Raw genomic sequence first — 26,349 nt, forward strand, 5'->3', positions numbered from 1 at the left:
TCAGAATTTCGTAAAGCCTGAAATAATGTTGCCAAAGCAGCTTTTGATACAGATTGGAAATTCAGATAGATTAAGATGGGAGCACTGTGAACTATAACATGTGACAGACTGAGGACTCTTCACAAGAAAATGAAGTACATAAAATGCTGAAAGACTTTTGGTGAGAAATGTGAAATGTAACCATTTGTAAAAAGGAAGGGAATAAGTAACAGCTCTATTTAGTGTAGTTTTTAAACTTTAAAAGTGTACATGTGTCTGCGGGAGCATTTTGATAAGTGGGAAAACTCTAAAGACTGTGAGATGAGTACAGTTGCTTTTAACTATCTATAAAAATGCACATGAATTTTGTGCTATGTTGTATACTGAAAACTAGTCTTTAAGAAGCAATAGGTGTATCAAAATAAATGGTGCTCTCAAATGTTCAGAAGGCTAAGTTAGGTCAATATTTTGAGTCTACCAGGGCAAGGCCCTTTGGGAAACAAAAAGAAAGGAACGTGGTTTCTGCCTTCAAAGAGCTTGTTGTCAAGTGAGGCGGTTTTTTACACAACAATAGCAAATGCCTTATGAGTTTTTTTAAAAGTTCTTTAGGAATTTAGGTGAGGTAGACATTACTTGTGATTGGAGCTTGGTGAAGATAGTAGTTGAGATGAGTGAGCTTTGAAAGGTAAATATTGGAGGATATTTATAATGTGAACAGATTGATGAGCTCCTTGAAGGGTACAACTTATATTTGAGAAAACATTGGTAGAACAGTTTGGCTGATATTCATAGTTTATGTAAGTTAATAATAAGAGATAAGACAAATTATGAAAGACTTCACTGAAGGTGTTTGATCAGAAGAAGTGTGTGATCCACATGAAAGGAAAATGAGCTGTAATTGTTAGAAGATTGAAACTGGAAGAGTGCTGGGGTGGCTTTATGTTAAGCTAGATTGTGACCATTATTTTTGTGGCCCTTATGGTTTCTCTGAAGTGCCTCTTGAACTCGGACCTGAGATGACATGGGTGCAGGCGAGATGCTATATAAAGCACAAGTAAGGAAGCAGGTAGAATCAGCGAAGGAGGAAAAAAGGTCAGTAATGGAAGGCCAACTAGAGGCTGCTTAAGCCTTTGGAGATTTTTGTGTAACTGCCTCAGAGTTTTGTATAACTGCCCCAAATGAAGGGGAGCTGGGTGGTTTTCCACCTACAGTCAATCCTCACTGATTAAGATTGCCTTTACCTAAAAGGCTCCCAGAACTTCCCAGGTACACTGGCTAGGTAGGGCTCGACAAGCTCTGGTTAGCTGAGGAGAGAAGTGGTTGAGATGGGAAGCTGTCAGTGTGTTTGGAAACTGTCCATATCAGCTACAAGTAAACATTGAAGTGAGCTGAAAGGAGATGGTCCAGGTATCAACTCTCTGTCTTAACAGGCATTCTCATTGAATAATCCAGATGTGAAATAAAAGCCTCAATTTAGATGGAGACCTAGAAGAAATGTGGGTTGAAATGTGGTGAAAAAAGCAGAATTTAGAAACTGATAGAAAGTAAGGAGGGGAGCCAGGTGCTGTGGCTTGATCATGTAGTCTCAGTCACTTGGGAGGCTGAAACAGGAGATTCGCTTGAGCCCGAAAGTTCAGATCCAACCAGGGCAACAGAGAGGCTACCATCTCGAAAAAAGTAAATGAAAAAAGTAAGGAGGGATCTAAGATGGTACTTAGGTTTAAAAGTTAGATAACTTGTGAAGAAGAAGGGTTGACAGAAGGACACTGACTTTCAAATTAGTTTTTTAAGGAAAGTAAAAGAATTGGACAGTATTTAGGAGAGGGATGATAAAAGTGTTGATGACCAGTCATTCAAAAGGAAAGCAGGGTAGAGACTTGAACAATGCTGCCATCCCCACAAACTTACAATGTCTGGCCCATGCTTGATTATAAGCATTTGTTAAATTAATTTCTGTTTCCCAGGACTTAGTGCAGTCCTGAAATATAGTAATGTGGTGAAACTGTAGGGCTGAATGTGACCTAAAATAAGACCACTTCCCACAGGTTTTAACTGTTTATAAAATCCTAGAAGAGGAATTTCTTATATATTTTATTTTTTTGAGAAAGGGTCTCACTCTGTTGCCCAGGCTAGAGTGCAGTGGTGCGATCTTGGCTCACTGCAACCTCCACCTCCTGCATTCAAGCAGTTCTCCCCACTCAGCCTCCGGAGTAGCTGAGATTACAGGCACACGCCACCATGCCCAGCTACTTTTGTATTTTTTGGTAGAGACGGGGGTTTTACCATGTTGGCCAGTCTGGTCTCAAACTCCTTACCTCAAGTGACCCACCCACCTTGGACTCCCAAAGTGCTGGGATTACAGGTGTGAGCTACCATGTCTGGCCGGAATTTCTTATATTTTTTTATGGAAGCGTTACTGTGTTTAGATGAATCAGTTTTGATTAGTTTTAAAATCAATATTATAGTCTGGTAAACAATAAAAAAATTGATAATTTCTTTTACGGTGGTTCTCATTTGACTATGGTGGTAGCATTTGTTTTCTCATAGTCCTTATTTCTTTTCTGTTTTTGCTAACAAGCTGAAATGAAGATTTAGGTTTTTCCATGTTTCTATCTGGTTTACATGAATTTTTTTTTTTTTTTCTTTTTGAGACAGAGTCTTGCTCTGTCACCCAGGCTTTAGTGCAGTGGCGTGATCTTGGCTCACTGCAATCTCCACCTCCCAGGTTTAAGCAATTCTCCTGCCTCAGCCTCCCGAGTACCTGGGACTACAGGCGCCTGCCACCACACCCAGCTAATTTTTTGTATTTTTAGTGGAGGTGGGGTTTCACCATGTTAGCCACGATGGTCTCGATCTCCTGACCTCACGATCCGCCTGCCTCGGCCTCCCAAAGTGCTGGGATTACAGGCATGAGCCCCGTGCCCGGCTACATGAATGTTTTTAATGACTATTCCATAATGCCAGTATATTGTTATTTAACTCTTCATCTTGCTCAAAAGTGAGACTTAGAGTGAAAATTATCATCAGCTTGAGACTCTATTAGAACTCTGTCATATTCATTAATTCATTTCTATTTCCTCTCTCTTGTTCCAGTATTTCTCAAAATTATTTCAGTGAGATAAGGCTAGAATTGACCATATTTTGCCATTCATTATTGTACAGATTTTAAAAAATCTTTGTAGGAAATGCTAATTAATATTTACAAATCTCATTTAGAGGATGTTATTTGGAATGAAGATTGCCAGACTGAAGCTATACTTTAGTATTATTAATTGTGGTAATGTTAAGAATAGATTCTAGAACACATAGGTTGTAGCTAGAGAAATCAGGAGACTGCGTATTTCTTTTAATAGACTTAAGGCTCTCATTAATTAGACTCTTAAGGATCAGTGCAACAGATTTTTCTAGTAAAAGAGAAATTAAAAAGATTAGCACTACATTTCTCTTTCTGTGTTGTGGTTTTGAATGAAAATGGAGAATGATTAGTAAGTATTATAGGACTTTGTGAGATATTCAAATCCTCACAGAGGTTTGAATGATTTTATTCTCAGAGTATTTGTTTAAAGGGCAAGAAACAGTTATTTAAAATGCTTGTCAGCTGATTTTGTTCGTGAAAAGTCTCCCTGAACACTTACTGTGGACTGAGAATAAAATAAACTTTTCTGCTTGTTGTTGCACTCTTCAGTGATAACTTCCTTCCATTCATCAATTTTTTTGGCTTGCTTTTGTTGGTAGCAATGATAAATATGGAAAGATAAACCATAAGCTTATTACTTCATTGTATTTTTGCTATTAAATAATTTTAAAGTGTAATATTTAATATGGTACTGCTGGACTAGTACTGGTGGAACCATAGTCTAGATTGAAACTGTTGAAAGACAAATCAATTTTTTTTATAATTATAGAATCTTAATTCTGAGTTTTTAGTGCACTGCACTAAAGCCTGGGTGACAGAGCAAGACTCTGTCTCAAAAAGAAAAAAAAAAAATTCATGTAAACCAGATAGAAACATGGAAAAACCTAAATCTTCATTTCAGCTTGTTAGCAAAAACAGAAAAGAAATAAGGACTATGAGAAAACAAATGCTACCACCATAGTTTTTGAGACAGGGCCTAGCTCTGTCACTCAGGCTAGAGCGCAATGGTGCGATCACAGCTCACTGCCTGCAACTTCTGCCTCCTGGACTCACGTAAACCTCCCACCCGCCTCAGCCTCCCACCCACCTCAACCTCCTGAGTAGCTGGGACTATAGGCGCATGCCACCAGGCCTGGCTAATTTTTGTATTTTTTGGGGGTAGAGACAGGGTTTTGCCATGTTGCCCAGGCTAGTCTTGAACTCGTGGGCTCAAGTAGTCCTCCCGCCTCAGTCTCCTAAAGTGCTGGGATTGCAGTTGTGAGCCACCATGCCCAGCCCAGAAGCAGTTCTGAATTTACTTTAATGCAGACGAGCAATTGAGCCACTGCAGCTGTACATCATAGAGCATGAGTGCAGCCGTTTTCATCTGGAAAAATTTTCAGTGGTGTTACTGCCATCATTATTGGTGAGAAAACTAACAGTAGTCCAGTTAGTGTGCCAGATAGAGGAAAAAGCTGCCAAACACAAGATGACAAAGATAAGGACAAACTGAGATAAAATCTTGTGCACTTTTTGTGAGTTCCAACTTGTAAGTCACAAGCTTCTACAGGAGTCTTAGTTTTACAAAATCTACTTCTGTGGATGGGACAATAGCATTTCTATATACAATCATTTTCTGTTTTTTCTAATGTCTAATACTCATCTGTGACTAAATTATCAGACAAGAATGGAAGCATACTTGCCTTCTTTCTTTTGGTGTACAATTTGAGAAGAAATCGAAGTAGCTAAGAACTCCCATTGTCTTACCCTACTGTATCTGAATACCCTATGCTCAATAAATCTTTGTTAAATAAAGGAATAAAAGAATAATTTTATTACCTTAGTAAATAAACTGAGTAAAAACTAGGTAACAAGAATACTAAGGGTTTTCTATTTTGATAACATTATACTTAATTGTATGGGATACTGAATATCCTTGGGATAAATTGTTAACCTTTGTTTACATGCACTAGTTCTTTTCCTTTTTCTTTCTTTCTTTTTTTTTTTTAAATCAGAGTCTCGCTGTGTTGCATAGGCTGCAGTGGCGCAATCTTGGCTCACTGCAACCTTTGTCTCCTGGGCGCAAGGGATTCTCCTGCCTCAGCGGAACTACAGGTGTGCACCACCATGCTGGACTGATTTTTGTATTTTCTGTAGAGAGATGGGGTTTCACCATGTTGCCCAGGCTGGTCTTGAACTCATCAGCTCAAATGATCTTCCTGCCTTGGCCTCCCAAAGTGCTGGCATTACAGACCTGAGCCACCATACCCAGCTGCCCAGCCAATTCTTTTTTTTTTTTTTTTTTTTTTGATTGAGATGGAGCCTTGTTCTGTTGCCCAGGCTGGAGTGCAGTGGCGTGATCACAGCTCACTGCAACCTCTGCCTTCCGGATTCAAGCGATTCTCCTGCTTCAGCCTCCCGAGTAGCTGGGATTACAGGCACCCACCACTATGCACAACTAATTTTTGTATTTTTAGTAAAGAAAGGGTTTCACCATGTTGGCCAGGCTGGTCTCAGACTCCTGACCTCAGGTGATCCACCTACTTCAGCCTCCCAAAATTCTGGAATTACAGGTGTGAGCCATCACACCCAGCCCTGCCCAGCCAATTCTTATTAAATTGTTTAGATACTACAAAATTAATAACAGAATGGAGATAATTTATTTATGTTTTATTCTTTTTTTATCTCAGCTATCCACAGAGAGAATTTATTTTAATCTTATTTTTTGCTTGAGATTTTAGAAAAAAATATTTATCTTGGAAGTTTCTTTTCAATCCTCTGATCCCATTTCTTTCCTCTGAGGCAACATAGTATTGCCTAAAAAGCAGTGAAAAGAACATCTCAATTTCATTGGCAAACAGCAGAATTTTTACTTTAGAGGAAAATATGTAACTTAAATACTTTCAGTAAACAAAGCACTCAATACTCATCTTTAGGGATTAAGAAAATTAAAACCAGGCCGGGTGCGGTGGCTCATGCCTGTAATTCCAGCACTTTGGGAGGCTGAGGAGAGTGGATCACCTGAGGTCACGAGTTTGAGACCAGCCTGGCCAACATGGTGAAACCTCGTCTCTACTAAAAATATAAAAATTAACCAGCCGTGGTGGTATAGGCCTGTAGTCCCAGCTATTTGGGAGGCTGAGACGAGAATCGTATGAACCTGGGAGGTGGAGGTTGCAGTGAGCCAAGATTGCACCACTGCACTCCAGCCTGGGCAGCAGAGTGAGACTCCGTGTCCAATCAATCAGTCAATCAATCAATAACTCCAAAGGCAAGTAGGATATGGATATTAATGGAATTGAAAACAGATCAGAACAAACATAGTGGAGAAGATAAATAAATCCCAAAACTGGTTCTTTGCAAATACCAGTAATCTAGATAAACATCTTGTAGAAGAAAAAAATATGGAATAAAAATATACAAGATTAGGAATGAGTAGACACCATAGACCTCAAATACAGGAGACATTAATGGAATCTTTTGCAAATTTTCTTGAGAATATACATGTAATGCTATAATGTCAAAGTTATTTCAAGAGAAAATGGATGTTGTTATAGCAAAATGTAAATGATTAAAGTTGACCCAAGAAGTAAAAATGTTAATTGCCCAATCCCCATGAAAGGTTTGGAAAAATGATGGAAGACTGGTCCTTGACAGAGGCAGCATAGCATATGGTTTCACAGCTGAGTTTCATTTATGAAGAACAACAAATCATCATAATAAAAAGGAACTCTCTTTTCCACGATCAAGAATGCAAAACTAGTGAATGCATTCTGTGAAGCACACATATTTTATCTCTGATAAAAATGCTGCCAATCCTGATTCAAGTAGCAGAGGGAAAAAAAAAGGAATGCTGCCAAAAAGAACAGTCTCACTTATGTCTAGAAATGCAGAATTTCTAGATACAATATTAGCCAGAGTTCATCGAGACCATTTCTTTTTCTTTTTCTCTCTTTTTTTTTTTTTTTGAGATGGAGTCTCACTCTGTCACCCAGGCTGGAGTGCAGTGGCACAGTCTTGGCTCACTGCAGCCTCTTCCTCCCGGGTTCAAGTGATTCTCCTGCCTGAGCCTCCTAAGTAGCTGAGACTGCAGGCACCTGCCACCATGCCTGGCCGATTTTTGTATTTTTGGTAGAGATGGGGTTTCACCATATTGGTCAGGCTGATCTCGAACTCCTGATCTTGTGATCCGCCCACCTCAGCCTCCCAAATTGCAGGGATTAGAGATGTAAGCCACCATGCCCAGCCCATCAAGACCATTTCTAATAAAATAAGTAAATTAAAAATAGAGGGAAATTACAGCAAATATCCTAAATGTCAAGAGCATTAAAATTAGAAATTTGATGGGGACGTGGGGATGCCCATGATCACATTTGTATTCAGTATTGTCTTAAGAGGTTCTGGTAAATGCATTTAAACAGTAAAAGTGAATAATAATCCAGTATGTGTGCAGATTTAATAAAAGATAAAGGTAGTATTACAGTTCAGTGGGAAATGGGGAGATTGTTTCATAAGTGGTGCTGGTACAACTGTCTGCCCATCTAGAAGAAAATAAAATTGAGTTCCTGTCTTAAGATAAATTCCAGATAGATCAAAGCTTTGTAGAAATACTTAAGGATATTCTACAGATTTAGTTACACGAACTAGGATAAAGGAAATGTGAAGATAAGAAACTCAGAAGCTATTATAAGAGGCATATTTAATTTTGTAAAAATTAAAACGTTTTAATGGTAAAGGATACCGTAAGAAATTTAATAACAGTATTGACATTAAGACAGACATATTGGCCAATGGAATAGATTAGAAATAGGCTTGGTGCAGTGGCTCATGCCTGTAATCCCAGCGCTTTGGGAGTCCAAGGTTAGGAAGACTGCTTGAGGCTAGGAGTTTGAGACCAGCCTGGTCAACATAGCAAGATTTTGTCTCCACAAAAAAAGTAAAAAATTAGCCAGGTGGCGTGGCTCACACCTGTAGTTCTAGCTGCTTGGAAGGCTGTGGCAGCGGAATTGTTTGAGTCTGGGAGTTGGAGGTTGCAGTGAGCTATGATCGTGCCACTGGACTCCAGCCTGAGTAACAGAGCAAGACACTATCTCTTTAAAAAAAAAAAAAAAAAAGCAAGCCCAGAAATAAATCCTTATGTACTGTATATAATCAAATGATTTTTGACAGTGATGCCAAGACCATTCAGTGGGGACAGGGCAATCTTTTCAGCATGGTGTTTACCACAATTAAAAAGGTAGGTAGGTAAGTTTGAAAAAATATTTTGCAATATAGAGGATAGAGAATTAATTTTAAAAGAAGAGGTTATGGACCCAATAGTAAAAAGGGCAAAAGATTTAAAGAAAATTAATAAAAGAACAAATCCAGAAGGCAGTAACATTTATGAAAAGACATTCAAACTTAGTGGTTGTCAGGGTAACGTAAATTAAAGTACTAGTGAAATATTATAACATGCCCTTCAAATGACAGAATTAAAAAACAATACCTTTTACTTATAAAGAATAGTGTTGCTGTGCAGAAAATGGTATTCCCTTACATTGTTAATGAAATGTAAGTTGGTATAGACCCTTTATTTTTTTGTTGTTGTTGTTGTTTTTAGACAGTCTTTCTCTTTTGCCCAGGCTGGAGTGCAGTGGCACAATCTTGGCTCACTGCAACCCGTGCCTCCCAGGTTTAAGCGATTCTCGTGCCTCAGCCTGCCTAGTAGCTGGGATTACAGGTGCGCACCACCATGCCCGGCTAATTTTTGTATTTTTAGTAGAGATGGGTTTCACTGTGTTTGTAGTAAAGATGGGGTTTCACTGTGTTGGCCAGGCTGGTCTCGAACTCCTGACCTCCAGTGATCTGCCTGCCTCAGCCTCCTAAAGCTGGGATTACAGGTGTGAGCCACTGTGCCTGACCAGGTATAGCCCCTTTGGAAAGTAATCTTACAAAACCTGTTTTTCAAAACCAGCCCATGTAAGGTAATATTCATAATATTTATAAGGATTTTTTTTTTTTTTTTTTTGAAGACAGGGTCTTGCTCTGGCACCCAGGCTGAAATGCAGCAGCATGCACTGCAGGCTTGACCTTCTGGGCTAAAGGGATTATCCTACCTCAGCCTCCCGTGTAGCCAGCACTACAGGCATGCACACAATGCCTTGCTAATTTTTTAATTTTTTTGTGGAGATGAGGTCTTCTTTGTTAACCATGGTTGTTCTCGAACTATTGGGCTCAAATAATCCCTGTCTCAGCCTCCCAAAGTGTTGGGATTACAGGTGTGAGCCACTGCACCTGTCCTATAAGGATGTTTGTTTTGAGAAAGTGTCTTGCTCTGTTGTCATCTCGACTCACTGCAACCTCCGCCTCCCGGATTCAAGTGATTCTTCTGCCTCAGCCTCCCAAGTATCTGGAATTACAGACATGTGCCATCATGCCTGGCTAATTTTTGTATTTTTACTAGGGACGAGGTTTCACCGTGTTGGCCAGGCTGGTCTTGAACTCCTGACTTCAAGTGATCCACTCACTTCGGCCTCCCAGAGTGCTGGGATTACTGGTGTGAACCACCACGCCTGACCTATAAGGATGTTTTTATTGGCAGAATGTGGAAACAAAGTGAATGTCCATCAAGGGGAGAGTTGATTAAATAATCTACACAGTGCATGCATCATGAAGTATTGTGTATCCATGAAAATGACATAGAAGGCTGTTCATTAAATTCTCCCTTACGCTGAGTAAGAGGAGGATTCAGAAAAGTAAATGATTACATGTTTGTTGAAGAAATGATGACTGAAGAAGGCTGCATGTGTCTGTGCTTTTGTATGATTACGTGAGCATAGAAAAATATTGAAAGATACATACAGATTTTATAGTGCAGGTATGCTAGTGATAAATTTTTTCCGCTTTTGTTTATCTAAAGAGGTCTTTCTTTTCTTTTTTGTAAGATGTTTGTCACGTATGGAATTCTATGTTAACAGGGTTTTTTTTGGTGCTTTAAAGATGTTGCCCTAGTGTTTTCTGGCTTGTGTTATCTCCAGTGAGAAGCCCTCTATCCTTCTTTGTTCCTCTGAATATTGTGGGTCTTTGTTGGCTGTGTTTTTTTTATATTATTATTGTTTTTTAAGTATACTTTAAGTTCTAGGGTACATGTGCACAATGTGCAGGTTTGTTACATATGTATACATGTGCCATGTTGGTGTGCTGCACCCATTAACTTGTCATTTACAGTAGGTATTTCTCTTAATGCCATCCCTCCCCCCGCCCCCACCCCACGACAGGTCCCAGTGTGTGATGTTCCCTGCCCTGTGCCCGAGTGTTCTCATTGTTCACTTCCCACCTGTGAGTGAGAACATGCGGTGTTTGCTTTTCTGACCTTGTGACAGTTTGCTCAGAATGATGGTTTCCAGCTTCATCCATGTCCCTACAAAGGACATGAACTCATCCCTTTTTATGGCTGCATAGTATTCCATGGTGTATATGTGCCACCTTTTCTTAATACTGTCTATCATTGATGGACATTTAGGTTGATTCCAAGTCTTTGCTATTGTGAATAGTGCTTCAATAAACGTATGTGTGCATGTGTGTTTATAGTAGCATGGTGTATAATCCTTTGGGTATATATCCAGTAATGGGATTGCTGGGTCAAATGGTATTTCTAGTTCTATATTCTTGAGGAATCACCACACTGTCTTCCACAATGGTTGAACTAGTTTACAGTCCCATCAACAGTAAAAACATTCCTATTTCTCCACATCCTCTCCAGCACCTGTTGTTTCCTGACTTTTTAATGATCGCCATTCTAACTGGTATGAGATGGTATCTCATTGTGGTTTTGATTTGCATTTCTCTGATGACTAATGATGATGAGCATTTTTTCATGTGTCTGTGGCTGTATAACTGTCTTCTTTTTTTTTTTTTTTTTGAGACAGAGTCTTGCTGTGTCTCTCAGACTGGTGTGCAGTGGTGCAATCTTGGCTCACTGCAAACTCCGCCTCCCGGATTTACGCCATTCTCCTGCCTCAGCCTCCTGAGTAACTGGGACTACAGGCACCCGCCACTGCGCCCGGCTAATTTTTTGTATTTTTAGTAGAGACGGGGTTTCACCGTGTTAGCCAGGATGGTCTCATTCTCCTGACCTCGTCATCCACCTGCCTCAGCCTCCCAAAGTGCTGGGATTACAGGCCTGGGCCACCGCGCCCGGCCGAATTAATTTTTGTATAAGGTGTAAGGAAGAGATCCAGTTTTAGCTTTCTACATATGGCTAGCCAGTTTTCTTAGTACCATTTATTAAATAGGGAATCCTTTCCCCATTTCTTGTTTTTGTCAGGTTTGTCAAAGATCAGATGGTTGTAGATGTGTGGTATTATTTCTGAGGACTCTGTTCTGTTCCATTGGTCTATATCTCTGTTTTGGTACAGTAACCAAAACAGTATAGCTGTTTTGGTTATTGTAACCTTGTATAATTTGAAGTCAGGTAGCATGATGCCTCTAGCTTTGCTCTTTTTGCTTAGGATTGTCTTGGCAATGCACGCTCTTTTTTGGTTCCATATGAACTTTAAAGTAGTTTTTTCCAATTCTGTGAAGAAAGTCATTGGTAGCTTGATGGAGATGGCATTGAATCTATAAATTACCTTGGGCAGTATGGCCATTTTCACAATATTGATTCTTCCTATCTATGAGCATGGAATGTTCTTCCATTTGTTTGTGTCCTCTTTTACTTCATTGACCAGTGGTTTGTAGTTCTTCTTGAAGAAGAGGTCCTTCACACCCCTTGTAAGTTGGATTCCTAGGCATTTTATTCTCTTTGAAGCAGTTGTGAATGGGAGTTCACTCATGATTTGGCTCTCTTTTATTGGTGTATAGTAATGCTTGTTAATTTTGCACATTGATTTTGTATCCTGAGACTTTGCTGAAGTTGCTTATCAGCTTAAGGAGATTTTGGGCTGAGACGATGGGGTTTTCTAAATATACAATCATGTCATCTACAAACAGGGATAATTTGGCTTCCTCAATTCATAGTTGAATACCCTTTATTTCTTTCTCCTGCCTGATTGCATTGGCCAGAACTTCCAATACTGAGTTGAATAGGAGTGATGAGAGAGGGCATCCCTGTCTTGTGCCAGTTTTCAAAGGAAATGCTTCCAGTTTTTGCCCATTCAGTATGATATTGACTGTGGGTTTGTCATAAATGGCTCTTATTATTTTGAGATATGTCCCATCAATACCAAATTTATGGAGCATTTTTAGCGTGAAGGGCTGTGGAATTTTGTTGAAGGCCTTTTCTGCATCTATTGCAATAAACATGTGGTTTTGTCTTTAGTTCTGTTTATATGACGGATTATGTGTATTGATTTGCGAATGTTGAACCAGCCTTGCATCCCAGGGATGAAGCCTACTTGATCATGGTGGATAAGCTTTTTGATGTGCTGCTGGATTCGGTTTGCCAGTATTTTATTGAGGTTTTTTGCATCAATGTTCATCAGGGATATATGGGTCTAAAATTCTCTTTTTTTGTTGTGTTTCTACCAGGCTTTGGTATCAGAATGATGTGGGCCTCATAAAGTGAGTTAGGGAGGGTTCCCTCTTTTTCTATTGATTGGAATAGTTTCAGAAGGAATGGTACCATCTCCTCTTTGTACCTCTGGTAGAATTTGGCTGTGAATCTGTCTGGTCCTGGACTTTTTTTGGTTGGTAGGCTATTAATTATTGCCTCAATTTCAGAGCCTGTTATTGGTCTAATTAGGGGTTCAACTTCTTCCTGGTTTAGTCTTGGGAGAGTGTATGTGTCTAGGAGTTTATCCATTTCTTCTAGATTTTCTAGTTTATTTGCATAGAGGTGTTTATAGTATTCTCTGATGGTAGTTAGTATTTCTGTGGATCGGTGGCGATATCCCCTTTATCATTTTTTATTGCGTCTGTTTGACTCTTCTCTCTTTTCTTGTTTATTAGTCTTGCTAGCAGTCTATCAATTTTGTTGATCTTTTCAAAAAAAACAGCTCCTGGTTTCATTGATTTTTTTGAAGGGTTTTTTGTGTGTCTATCTCCTTCAGTTCTGCTCTGATCTTAGTTATTTCTTGCCTTCTGCTAGCTTTTGACTGTGTTTGCTGTTTCTTCTCTTGTTCTTTTAATTGTGGTGTTAGGGTGTCAATTTTAGATCTTTTCTGCTTTCTCTTGTGGGCATTTAGTGCTATAAATTTCCCTCTGCACACTGCTTAAATGTGTCCCAGAGATTCTGGTATGTTATGTCTTTGTTCTCATTGGTTTCAAAGAATATCTTTATTTGTGCCTTCATTTCGTTATTTACTCAGTAGTCATTCAGGAGCGAGTCGTTCAATTTCCATGTAGTTGTGTGGTTTTGAGTGAGTTTCTTCATCCTGAGTTCTAATTTGATTGCACTGTGGTCTAAGAGACAGTTTGTTATAATTTCTGTCCTTTACATTTGCTGAGGAGTGCTTTACTTCCAACTATGTGGTCAATTTAGAGCTCCTGAAGAAAGCACTAAACATGGAAAGCAACAACTGGTACCAGCCACTGCAGTAACATGTCAAAATGTGAAAACCATCGATGCTAGGAAGAAACTGCATCAACTAATGAGCAAAATAACCAGCTAACATCATAATGATAGGATCAGATTCACACATAATAATATTAACCTTAAGTGTGAATGGGCTAAATGCCCCAGTTAAAAGACTGGCAAATTGGATACGAAGTTAAGACCCATCAGTGTGCTGTATTCAGGAGTCCCATCTCAAGTGGAGACACACACACAGGCTCAAAATAAAGGGATAGAGGAAGATCTACCAAGCAAATGGAAAACAAAAGAAAAAGCAGGGGTTGCAATCCTAGTCTCTGATAAAACAGACTTTAAACCAACAAAGATCAGAAGAGACAAAGAAGGCCATTACATAATGTTGAAGGGATCAATTCAAGAAGAATAGCTAACTGTCCTAAATATATTTGCACCCAATACAGGAGCATCCACATTCATAAAACAAGTCCTTAGAGACCTCCAAAGAGAGTTAGACTCCCACACAGTAATAATTGGAGACTTTAACACCCCACTGTCAACATTAGATCAACGAGCGGAAAGTTTACAAGGATATCCAGTACTTGAACTCAGCTCTGCACCAAGTGGACCTAATAGACATCTACAGAACTCTCCACCCCAAATCAACAGAATATACATTCTTCACAGCACCACATCACACTTATTCCAAATTTGTTTTTGTTTTTGACACAGGGTCTTGCTGTGTCACTCAGGCTGAAATGTAGTGGTGTGATCACAGCTCACTGTAGCTGCCATCTCCTGGGCTCAGGTGATCCTCTCACCTCAGCCTCATGAGTAGCTGGGACTACAGGCACGTGCTACCATGCCTAGATGATTTTTTAAATTTTTAGTAGAGACGAGGTCTCACTATGTTGCCCAGGCTGGTCTCTAACTCTTGAGCTTAAGGAATCCTCCTGCCTTGGCCTCCCTAAGTGCTAGGATTATGGGCATTAGCTACTGTACCTAGCCTGTTGGCTACTTTTTAAGATTTTCTTTTTATTACTAGTTTTAAGCAATTTGTTTTTAATGTGCATGGTGTAGTTTGTGTGTTTTGTGCTGAGTTTAAATTGCTTGTGGATCTATAGGGCTCTAGTTTTCATCAAATTGAACATTTTCCCCCATATCACTGATGTTCTGATTTAATTTTTAAGATTAAGATTTATTCTATCTTTGTTCTGTCATCTGTCCTATTTCTTGGTTTCTTCTTTTTCTCTTCACTGTGGGTCAGATTTTCCTTCTTAGAATGCCTGTCGTTTTTTATTGGATGCCAGTCATTGTGATTTTCACCTTGTTGGGTACTGAATTTTTTCATTCCTTTAAATGTCCTTAAGCTTTGTTCTGAACACAGTTCCTTCAGAACAGTTTGATCCTTTTAAGACTTCTTTTTGAACTTTTTTATTTTTTATTTTTTTTGAGACAGTCTTGCTCTGTCCCCAGTCTGGATTGCAGTGGCGCGATCTTGGCTCACTGCAACCTCTGCCTCCCGGGTTCAAGGCATTCTCCTATCTCAGCCTCCTGAGTAGCTGGGACTACAGGTGCATACCAGCACGCCCAGCTAATGTTTATATTTTTAGTAGAGATAGGGTTTCCTTGGCCAGGATGTTCTCGATCTCCTGACCTCATGATCTGCCCACCTGGCCTCCCAAAGTGTTAGGATTACAGGGTGAACCACTGCGCCTGGCCCTTTTTGAACTTTTTAAAGGCAGAACCAAAGTAGCCTTTAGATTAAGGATAATTTCTTCCCATTATTGAGGCAATGCCATTCTGAGTACTTTATTTCCTCTATTATGGTGTCTTTCAACTGTGGCTGGTGAGAATACAAACAACCCTTAAAGGCTTTGAGAATTATTTTACCCAATCCTTTTCCGTGGTGTTTTCTCTGGGTTGGGGTAGTCTGATCACATGGCATGCACCTGTAGTTGTAGCTACACGGGAGGCTGAGACAGGAGGATGGTTTGAGACCAGGAGGTTGAGGCTGCAGTGAGTTGTGTTTGTCCTGTTGTACTACAGTGTGAGTGACAGAATGAGGCCCTGTCGCAAAAGAAAAAAGAAATGTTTGCACTATTAACCCTAAGTAGTTCCTGGTGAATTTTGTGCATTGCAGTGTAATAGTGAATAGATTATTTGATTTGATTTTGTTCTTTTTTTAACTTAAAAAAATGTATTTACACAAACCTGCACGTTGTGCACATGTACCCTAGAACTTAAAGTATAATTTAAAAACGTATTTACTAATGTGTTAATATTTCTGCAAATTTATTGCAATGGGTTTAAAAGGCAGACAGAGGCCGGGCACAGTGGCTCACACCTGTAATCCCAGGACTTTGGGAGGCTGAGGCAGGCAGATCACCTGAGGTCGGGAGTTTGAGATCAGCCTGACCAACATAGAGAAAGCCCATCTCTACTAAAAGTACAAAAAAATTAGTCGGGTGTGGTGGCACATGCCTGTAATTCTAGCTACTTGGGAGGCTGAGGCGGGAGAATCACTTGAACCTGGGAGGTGAAGTTTGCGGTGAGCTGAGATCACGCCATTGCACTCCAGACTGGGTAACAAGAGTGAAACTCTGTCTCAAAAATAAATAAATAAATTAATTAATTAATAAAAGGCAGACAGACACTCTTATGTAAGCTATAGGGTAACAAAGGGGTTGTATGTAGTTATAAAGTATTACATAGACCTGCATGGTTTATTGAATAACTTATAAACCACAAAAGAAATTAAATTTACAATGTTTCTGAAGTTCAGACTTTTAAACTGTTTCGTTCTGTCCTAGCGAATTCTTACCTTTTTTTGGGAAAGTGTTCTCAAACCTCAAAGTTGAATTAAGAGCTTCAAAACTCTGTTAGTGAAAAGGTACAACCAAAAGATCTAGAAATACCGAATTAGACTTGAGACCTTTGTTTGGAAATCACTCACTTTACTTGAATCAGACGCTGTGGAATCAGTAAAGTTTGCATCTCTTAGCCCTATATGCAAATGAAGCTAATAATGGCACCTACTTCAGGGGTTGTAAAGATCATGAAAATGGAGTTCTCAAACCTAGAGAGATTTTGTTCCCCGGAGGATATAATTTGATACTGTCTAGAGACGCTGGTCATCAGAGCTCAGAGTGGTGGCAGGGATGGTCTGTCTCTTGTGGATAGAAGTGGGAATGTTGCCAAATAACCTGCAGTGCACAGGACAATACCTCACAGCAAAGAATTATCTGACCCTAAGTGTCAGTAGTGCCGGGATTGAGAAACCCTGATATAATTTAGTGCCTATCCTGGTATAAGGCCAGGATACCAGATGATTTCATTTACGCCATCAGTAGGGGGTCCTGTTAGTAGAAAAATGAAGCTTTCTACTTGAAGTTTTTTTTTTTTTTTTCAACTGCTAGTCTAGCCTAAGGATTAGTTTTTTTTTTTTTTTTAAGAAAAAGGATAAAAATGCTTCACAACTGAATAACGTGAATATTTCCCCCCTTTTATTTATCTATAAAAAGTGAAATGAGAGAGTGGAAAAGCAGCAAAAGTCATGGAAAAACAAACTTACATTTATTTATAGATGTCAATTTTAATAAAATGTTTATGTAGTAGAGAAATTTCCAGTGTTCAAATTAACTTCAATTCTGAAAACTCATCTGTGTTTGAGAATACACTCTTTTACAGGGCAAACTTATAAACATATCATTCTTATGTTTTATTTTAATCATTTTTAATATGTTAGCATATTTATTTTTTTATTTTTTTGGAATCTTTGCGGGCATTGTAAGCATTCACTTATTAATTTTTTTGTGTGTGTTACTTTTCCTATAGGTGTTACCTCATTTTGAAAGTGTTGGGAAACAGGAAAAAATTCCTAACAAAATGTCAGCTTTTCGAAATCATTGTCCACATTTGGATTCAGTTGGTGAAATAACAAAAGAAGATTTGATACAAAAGTCTCATGTAAGAAACAGATTTTTTCTTCCTTGAAAAACTTCACTTTTCTCTTGAATATGTAGTTTTCATAAATTGTTATAATACTCTATGTTTTAAAAATATGTATAATGTCAGTGCATTAGTGAATTGTATGTGTTTGTGTCAATATAACCAATGTTGTCTTTTTTATTTCTTTTTATAGGGTACTTGTCAGGATTGTAAAGTCCGAGGCCCGAATCTTTGGGCATGCCTGGAGGTGTGTACTGTTTTTTCCTGGAAAGATTACTATAATAATAATAAATTTGGATCTGCATAATCATAACCAGAAAATTTTTGACACTTAAAGTGATTTTTGTAAATTAAACTTGCTTTTAAAAGGTCATTATTGATTACAAAAGATAAACTTTGGAAAGATCTTAATTTATAGTGCTTTTGCAGTTTTTAGTAAATCACTCAGGTATTTTATGCTTGCCTTTTTTCAGAAATGACATAGCTTTTAGCTTAGAAATATATCTTCTGGTTTTATTTTGTGCCTGGAAACATTTGGTTAAATTTTATGACTGGAAAGTCATTTACTCATTGAGTTTAAAACAGGTAATCCAAACTTAATTGTAAATATAATTGTAATGCTGTTGTAAATTTACATGTATATTATAAAGTATCTTATTTTTCTTCCTGTATAATTATTTATAGAATAGATGTTCATATGTTGGCTGTGGTGAATCACAAGTAGATCACAGCACCATACATTCTCAGGTATGTATATAAAAAATTTAATGGAAGACTTGTTAAAAAAGTACCTGAAGGAAAGGGAAAGCCAGTATAACATTATTAATTCAAGTTTGCGCTCTAAGTTAAAACTTCACTTATATTCTCTGTGAAAGGTGGGGAAGGGAATTGCTAGGAGGATGAACGTTAAAATGAGGTTGTGATTAAGAAAGCACCTGATTTCAAAAGCGTACATCTGGCTGGGTGCAGTGGCTCACACCTGTAATCCCAGCACTTTGGAAGGCTGAGGCAGGCAGATCACCTGAGGTCAGGAGTTCGAGACCAGCCTGGCCAACATGGCGAAACCCCGTCTCTATTAAAAATTCAAAAAAATTAGTTGAGTATGGTGGCAGACACCTGTAATCCCAGCTACTCGGGAGGCTGAGGCAGGAGAATTGTTTGAACCTGGGAGGCGGAGGTTGCAGTGAGCCAAGATTGTGCCATTGTACTCCAGCCTGGGCAACAAGAACGAAACTCCATCTCAAAAAAAGAAAAAAAAGTGTACATCCAGACATCTTCAGATATTTGGAGGTGATAGCTGGCGTATTAGGAGGTTGAAGCCCGAGAGAGAACGGGTACTTAGGTTTATGAGATAGCCTGGCTAACTTCTTTAAGTCTCAGCTCGTGTCATATTGCCTTTTCCTGCACATTATCCTAACTGGACTCACCTTTCTGCTTTGCTCTGGTTGTTTAGTACTTCTCATGTAACTCTGGCATGCCTCTTCTATAGTGTTATGTAGACCTCCCATTCTAAATGGAAAGTTTCTCGAATGACTGTGTTTTAAGATGCACATTGATTACCTCTACAGCATCAACTGTTCTCAACCAGGATTCCTCTAGAGACTTAATTAAGCCTGAATACCCAAACTCGAAGGCATCATTGTATATCATTTACTTCTTTCTGTGCATCTAAAATGGTACTTGCTGTGTCCCACCCTTGGGAGAATTGAGAAATTAGTCACTTAGATCATTTTTTATAGGGTTTGATTCTCTAGTGGAACTCTGGTTGAGAAAGGCTAGACTTTTATCTTTCCAGGATTATATATTCTATATTGCTAGAGCTGTTTTATGCTGTGACTCATGTCATTTGTGTTCTTTTGCCATTCTGATTTCTTAGAGTAGTTACTAGCTATTGTTAATTATTTTCTTGTGTTATGTTTATTTGCAGACTGCAAAGCAAGGTCTTTTACTCTTGCATTTATTTTTTTATATAATGAATAGTGAGGGGAAAATGGCAGAGTAATTTCTAGAGTAGGCTTACATATTGTTACTGTTCATTATACCTTAGAAGTTTATCTAAAGAATTTTTTTTTTTTGGTATTCTAAACTGGCTTTTGAGTATATTGTTACTCATCAAAGGCCAGCAGTTTATCTTCTGTTATCTTTTGAAGAACTGTTTTCAAGTATATGTAATTTTGGTTCCTCTTTTCCCTCTACTGTGAAATGATATAGGAGACAAAACATTATCTAACTGTGAACCTTACCACTCTTCGAGTATGGTGTTATGCTTGCAGCAAAGAAGTATTTTTGGATAGGAAATTAGGAACTCAGCCTTCATTGCCTCATGTAAGACAACCTCACCAAATACAAGAAAACAGTGTCCAGGTAATAATCTAGATCCACTTAGTTAAGCTGTAAAACATTCAGGTAATAATTTCAGAATTTGTTATGTAGCTAAAATTTTAAAAAGGAACACTGCTTAACCTGTACTTTGAAAATTTCTGTAATGTGCCTTTTTTCTCTCAAATAAAGTTCTCATGCTCCCCTTTCTTGTGTTGCTTAGAGTGATTAGGGTGAGATTGAAGCCCACCTGTCTGAAGATGGAAAAGCCCCTAATGAATTTTTAAAGTTTTTTTTTTTTTAAATGACTCAAGTAGTCTTTATCTTTTTCTGGTAAATCTAATTCCAAGAAAGGTGGTAGGCCTTCTTTGATAGGGAATGACAATTACTAATTCAGCTCTCTTCCCCTTTCTGTCCTCCCTTCCATCCCCTTTTTATTACTGTGAACGTTTTACTTATTATTGAAAACAAAGTAAAATATAATAAAGCTTAGCATCAGTCTTTGGTTAAAGATTTTTCTCCCTTTGGGCTGGGCGCAGTGGCTCACGCCTGTAATCCCAGCACTTTGGGAGCCTTAGGCGGCCAGATCACGAGGTCAGGAGATCGAGACCATCCTGGCTAACATGGTGAAACCCCGTCTCTACTAAAAATACAAAACATTAGCCGGGCGTGATGGCGGGCGCCTGTAGTCCCAGCTACTTGGGAGGCTGAGGCAAGAGAATGGCATGAACCTGGGAGGCAGAGCTGGCAGTAAGCCGAGACTGCGCCACTGTACTCCAGCCTAGCTGACAGAGCGAGACTCCAAGTTAAAAAAAAAAAAAAGAAGTTTTTCTCCTTTTGGATCAAGAGACTTAGAAAACGTATAGGTTTCCTCACAGAATTTATCACTTAATTTTCAGAATTTTTAACTCATAGAAAAATAGGGAAAAGGAAATTAACTTAGAATAGTTGGCTTCTTATTCTGATCATCGTTTGGTCAGAATTTGATCAGGTTTGATGAAGAGTGAGCTTTTTTCCTCATGTGTATTATAGAAATCACATATTTCTGTATTTGTTCATTGATACCAACTCTCAGGTTTTTCTGTTGTATGTTTGTATCACGTTCTTATGGTAGACATTTGTGATAATAAATTTGCTTGCCTTACACATGATATAACTTAAGGTGGCTAGATTTTAGGCAAAGAGTAATTTATTGCATTTTCAATTTCTCAGTTGAATGGCTTTAGTTAATTATAACCATTACTATTTTTCCGGCTTATACCTATTTATCATTCACAAACATGTTTAGTCTTTTTCAGAAGTCCAGGTAGTATGAAAATGGTAGTTTTATTGAATCCTCTTACATTATTAACAAAAGTTTGTCCCACTGAAGATATCTGAATGGTAATAAGTAGAAAAAATTTAAAAAAAGAAAAAAGTGTAATGTTATGACCAAAGTTTAATCACACAAGAAACTAATAATCTATGAAGGCAAAATTATCAGCATCACTTACTAAAGTAAGTTAAATAAGCTGTCTGTTGCCATTTCTACCAGAAAAGATCAAGATTACGAACTTTAATTAATGTTGAATCTGTTAGAAAAAGTATACCGATACTTTCCTGATGGCTTGTTAATAATTTTCTGATGACTTGTAAATATGTTAACACATAAAAGGCATAAACTTAATTTCATGCAACTTCCTTATGATCCCATTGTTGACGAAATTGTTCAGAAGAAAAAAGTTGTTCAGATAGATTTCTTTAGTAGACCAAAACTTATATACTGTTTGAATCCAGTTTACCACAGAATATTTGCAAAATAGTAAAATATTGGAAGCCATACAAATATTAATAAGATTTTTCAAATAGACATTTTTTTCTAGATAGTAAAATTTCAAGTGATTTTTTTTAAGCCTCTGTACTTCTATGCATTTAGATATTTTGTAGTGAGCATGTATCTTTTTAAAAGCAATTACTTTGTAAAAACAAAATGGGAGTATGAAGTCTACTCAAATGTCAAGTCTCTACAGACGTCAGGAAAGTAAAATGGTTGGGAATTAGTGCATATGCCTGCATTTTAGAGGTAAAATAAGGCTATAATAACTTGGAGAACCAGAGTACATGCTAAATTTATGCTGCTATTCAGTTTCCTTCTCTGTTTGGGTGTTGCTGAATGTTGGTTCATTGTAGTTCAAGCTTCTGATACTACAAGAGAACTTTCAAATTTTGATTTTTATTTGTCATCTCCGAATTTTTTAAACTGTAGCTCAAAATTTTTTTTTTTTAAGTGTTTGCTAGCATTTGGGTAACAGGTTATCAGTTGCAACCTCTGAATCAAGACAGTTGTTGGAAATTAATATTAGAATATTTTTAAAGTAGGTGCTTGAACTATTTAATATGCATAAAATCATGCAGGCCGAAAGTGGTGTCTCATACCTGTAATCGTAGCACTTTGGGAGGCCGAGGTGGACGGATCATGAGGTTAACAGATCAAGATCATTCTAGCCAACATGGTGAAACCCCCTCTCTCCTAAAAATACAAAAATTAGCTGGGCATGGTGGCATGTACCTATAGTCCCAGCTACTCGGGAGGCTGAGGCAGGAGAAGCATTTGAACCTGGGAGGTGGAGGTTGCAGTGAGCCGAGATCATGCCACTGCACTCCAGCCTGGCAACAGAGTGAGACTCTGTTTCAGAAAAACAAACAAACAAACAAAAAAAAAGTGTGCAAAGTAAATATAGTACTATCAGGAGAGATTGTAGAAGTCTACAGATAATGTGTTATGATGAAAAACTTTTGCCTTTTTCCCTGTAGAAAATTAGATCTGAGAAGACAGTGTACGATAGTATCCTTCAGAGGTCTTTTTAGCTATGTGACTTTTTAATGTCACATACTTGCAGTTATTATGGAGTTTTAATTCAGAAAATTCAGTCATGAAAAGTGCCTTTTTAACTCAAATACGTATGTTAATAAAGTGGGGCTGACATGCTATTACCTAGGGTAGATCCTTATTTCCTTTAAAACAGAAATGTAAGTTTACTTTAATTGCTAATACCACAAATTCTTATGGTTCCGCTATTAAAATAACATCTCAATAATTTTTATGGTATAGATGTTATATAAGTTACAATTAAAGCTTTTTTTTAAATTTAAGGATTTGTTCAAGTGTGCTCTCTTTTTTTGTTATCAAGGATTTTAAAATACCCAGTAATACAACATTAAAAACTCCTCTGGTTGCCGTATTTGATGATCTGGATATAGAAGTGGACGAAGAAGATGAACTTAGGGCAAGAGGTAAAATAATCCTGTGTAACCCTTGTATAGCACTGCCCGTTTCTTTAGAAAACTGTATAATATAAAAGTTTCAAAATGTGGAGGTAAAACGGGCTTGATAATTACAACAAAAGGACTTTGAAATTTGACCTAGTAAAATTTTATTTGCAAAATAAGCTTTTTGTTTCTCTGGTATCAGTTTACCAAAGCTGGGCTCCTACTTACTCTTTTGCAGTTGAACCTTACGATCTTTTTGCTTAACTTGCCTTTTGAGGTCTGTTTTAACAGTGTTTCTCAACTCATTTTTCTATTGTCAGTGATGGGGAGGTAGTAGGTATTAAGGTATTCTCTTAGCAGAATTTTCAGGGGAAAACATTTGAAAAAAGAATCAGGTGATACACTTCTCCCTTCTTCCCCTAAATTGAGAACCAGTCTATTTGGATTTTCCATATTCTTTTAGGCCCACTGTTGTTAGTATAAACTTAAAAATTTCTGTTTTATAATTGATACTAGTGGTATATTGAATGTATATTTAGATAATTATCTGGAAATTAACGCTTTCGTTTAAGCTTGACATGACTAATTTATAAATATTTTATGTATTTCCCAGTTTTAGCCCATTAATTTAGCCCACACTATTAATTTTACTGGATACTTATCAGTAAGTGGGAGTTCAGTCTCGTTTTAGAGGTTTTTAGAATTTTAAATTTTCTTCATTTTGCTCCAAATCCAAATAGCATTTATAACTTTTTTTTAGTATTTATTTCATCTTTTAATAATGAAAGTAAACTGATGAAAGTGAACTTGACTATATATATGGAAGTGATAAGTCAAATGGCTTCGTTTTCATATTAGCTTGAACCATATGAAATTGCCATTTTTGTAGATTGTCAGCAGTATCCTATGGTTCAACCTAATAAATACTACTTTCTTTTTTGTTTTTTGGTTTTTTTTGAGATGGAGTCTCGCTCTGTTGCCCAGGGTGGAGTGCAATGGTGTGATCTTGGCTCACTGCAAGCTCTGCCTCCTGGGTTCATGCCATTCTTCTGCCTCAGCCTCCTGAGTAGCTGGGACTACAGGCGCCCGCCACCACGCCTTTCGAATTTTTTGTATTTTTAGTAGAGATGGGGTTTCACCCTGTTAGTCAGGATTGTCTCGATCTCCTGACCTCGTGATCCGGCTGCCTTGGCCTCCCAAAGTGCTGGGATTACAGGTGTGAGCCACCACGCCCGGCATAAATGATTGTAAGGCTTCCAAAAGTGTGACCTCTCTGAATTGTTCAAGTTGCTGTATTGTATTTCTGTGGTCTTTAGTATAATTTGGGAACCGTATTAATGACCCCTAAAATTGAGTCATTTTGCTTTATTGAATGATGACTTCATGTATATTTTTTCTTAATAGGTCTTACAGGTTTGAAAAATATTGGAAATACTTGTTACATGAATGCAGCTTTGCAGGCTCTTTCTAATTGGTAAATAGAGAAATTAATTTTGTTTTGTTTGTATGATTTTTAAAGTTATTTTTTGAGCAGAAAACCATGCAACTATAGTAGTTGACTAACTCTCAAGGTAGAACAGGCAAGAATCTGGTTTGGTACATAACCCATTCTTGTCCCAATGATGTTACTCTATGTATGCCTGTAGTTTCTTGAGGCTGCTAGTCCTTGTGTAAACCCTGGGTAGTTGTGTGTCTTTGAGCAAGTTATTGTTTCTTACATCTAGAAAACGAAGAGTGTGAACTAATTATTCAGATCACTTTTAATTCAGAGATCTTACGAAAATATTTTATATTTTTCTGTAGATGGAAAGCCTTTAATAAAGGAGTCAGATTTTTTTTTGTAATCGTAGTCTTACAAAATAGATATGTCAGGTGGTTTTACTCTTTAAGTTTGGATGCATTGAGTCAGGTGATATTACCCTTTACATTTAGATGCATTGAGTCTGGACCAAAATTCAGAAATCACTGACTTTGACATTACCCTTTCTCCTGGATTAAATTATAGAGCAGTGATTGGAGATTCAACATATGTCTACAGGTTGAGTATCCCTCTTATGAAATGCTGGGAATCAGAAGTGTTTCAGATTTTTCTGGATTTTGGAGTATTTATTTGCATTATACTTACTGGTTGAGCATCCCTTATCCAAAAATCCAGTATTTGAAATGCTCCAATGAGCATTTCCTTTGAATATCATGTTGGCATTCAAAAAGTTGTGGATTTTGGAGCATTTTGATTTTGTATTTTGTATTAGGGATATTAAACCTGTACTTCTTCCCAAAATAATCTAATTTTTGTTTAGACATAATATTTTGCCTCTATAAATATTTTGCCTTCAGTTTTCTTATGTTTCATAACCTTGTGAAATAAAGATAACCCAATTTTTATTAAGTAATCAGAGAACACATCTTTGAAGAAGAGACTTTTTTTTTTTGGCTGGGTCTCACTCTGTTACCCAGGCTAGGGCACAGTGGCGCGATTTTGGCTCACTGCAACTCTGCCTCCCAGGTTTGTGTGATCCTCCTGCTTCAGCCTCCCAAGTAGCTGAGACTACAGGCACATGCCACCAAACGTGGCTAATTTTTAAATTTTTTGTAGAGATGGGGTTTTGCCTTGTTGCCCAGGCTGGTTTCCAACTCCTGGGCTCAAGTGATTCGCTTGCCTCGGCCTCCCAAAGTGCTGGGATTATAGGCATGGGCCACTGCACTCGGACGTTAAAGAAGAGACATTTAGGCCAGGTGTGGTGGTTCACACCTGTAATCCCAGCACTTTGGGAGACTGAGGCAGGTGGATCACGAGGTCAGGAGTTTGAGACCAGTCTGGCCAACATAGTGAAACCCTGTCACTACTAAAAATACAAAAAAGTAGCCAGGTGTGGTGGTGTGCACCTGTAATCCAGCTACTTGGGAGGCTGAGGCAGGAGAATCACGTAAACCCTGGAGGTGGAGGTTGCAGTGAGCCAAGGTCACGCCATTGCACTCCAGCCCAGGTGACAGTGTGAGACTCCATCTCAAAAAAAAAAAGAAGAGACATTTACTCTGAAACTTGAGGAATGATTATGAGCTGGTTGTTTGAAAGGATGGGGAGAGCATTCCTAGCAGAATGCTCCTTGTAAGCAGCCTTGGAATGGGAAAGAGCTTGGCACATTTGAGCAACTGGAAGAAAATCTGTGTGACAGGGTACAGTAATCATAGAGCCGAATGACAAGGGTCTAGGTTATGTAGGCCACATTAAAGATGTAGGTCTTTATTC

The 26,349-nt window shown here is 38.1% G+C and overlaps 1 protein-coding gene across 5 annotated transcripts in view; it reads left to right on the top strand.

Moving 5' to 3' along the window:
• The window catches only part of USP33 (ubiquitin specific peptidase 33), a 65,434-nt gene that overhangs the window by 2,081 nt on the left and 37,004 nt on the right, over positions 1 to 26,349 (top strand). For 3 of the 5 annotated variants that reach the window (XM_023209107.1, XM_023209103.1, XM_023209083.1), the window contains exons 2-7: positions 17,418 to 17,549; positions 17,725 to 17,778; positions 18,216 to 18,278; positions 19,743 to 19,895; positions 23,021 to 23,123; positions 24,504 to 24,573. In XM_023209107.1, the coding sequence (XP_023064875.1) occupies positions 17,469 to 17,549; positions 17,725 to 17,778; positions 18,216 to 18,278; positions 19,743 to 19,895; positions 23,021 to 23,123; positions 24,504 to 24,573 (524 nt within the window). In that variant the 5' untranslated portion in view covers positions 17,418 to 17,468. The remainder of the gene's footprint in view (positions 1 to 17,417; positions 17,550 to 17,724; positions 17,779 to 18,215; positions 18,279 to 19,742; positions 19,896 to 23,020; positions 23,124 to 24,503; positions 24,574 to 26,349) is intronic. The other 2 variants (XM_023209093.1, XM_023209102.1) reach the window with 2 other exon arrangements.

The sequence above is a fragment of the Piliocolobus tephrosceles genome, chromosome 1 (genome assembly GCF_002776525.5).
Source record: "Piliocolobus tephrosceles isolate RC106 chromosome 1, ASM277652v3, whole genome shotgun sequence".
Classification (NCBI taxonomy): domain Eukaryota; kingdom Metazoa; phylum Chordata; class Mammalia; order Primates; family Cercopithecidae; genus Piliocolobus; species Piliocolobus tephrosceles.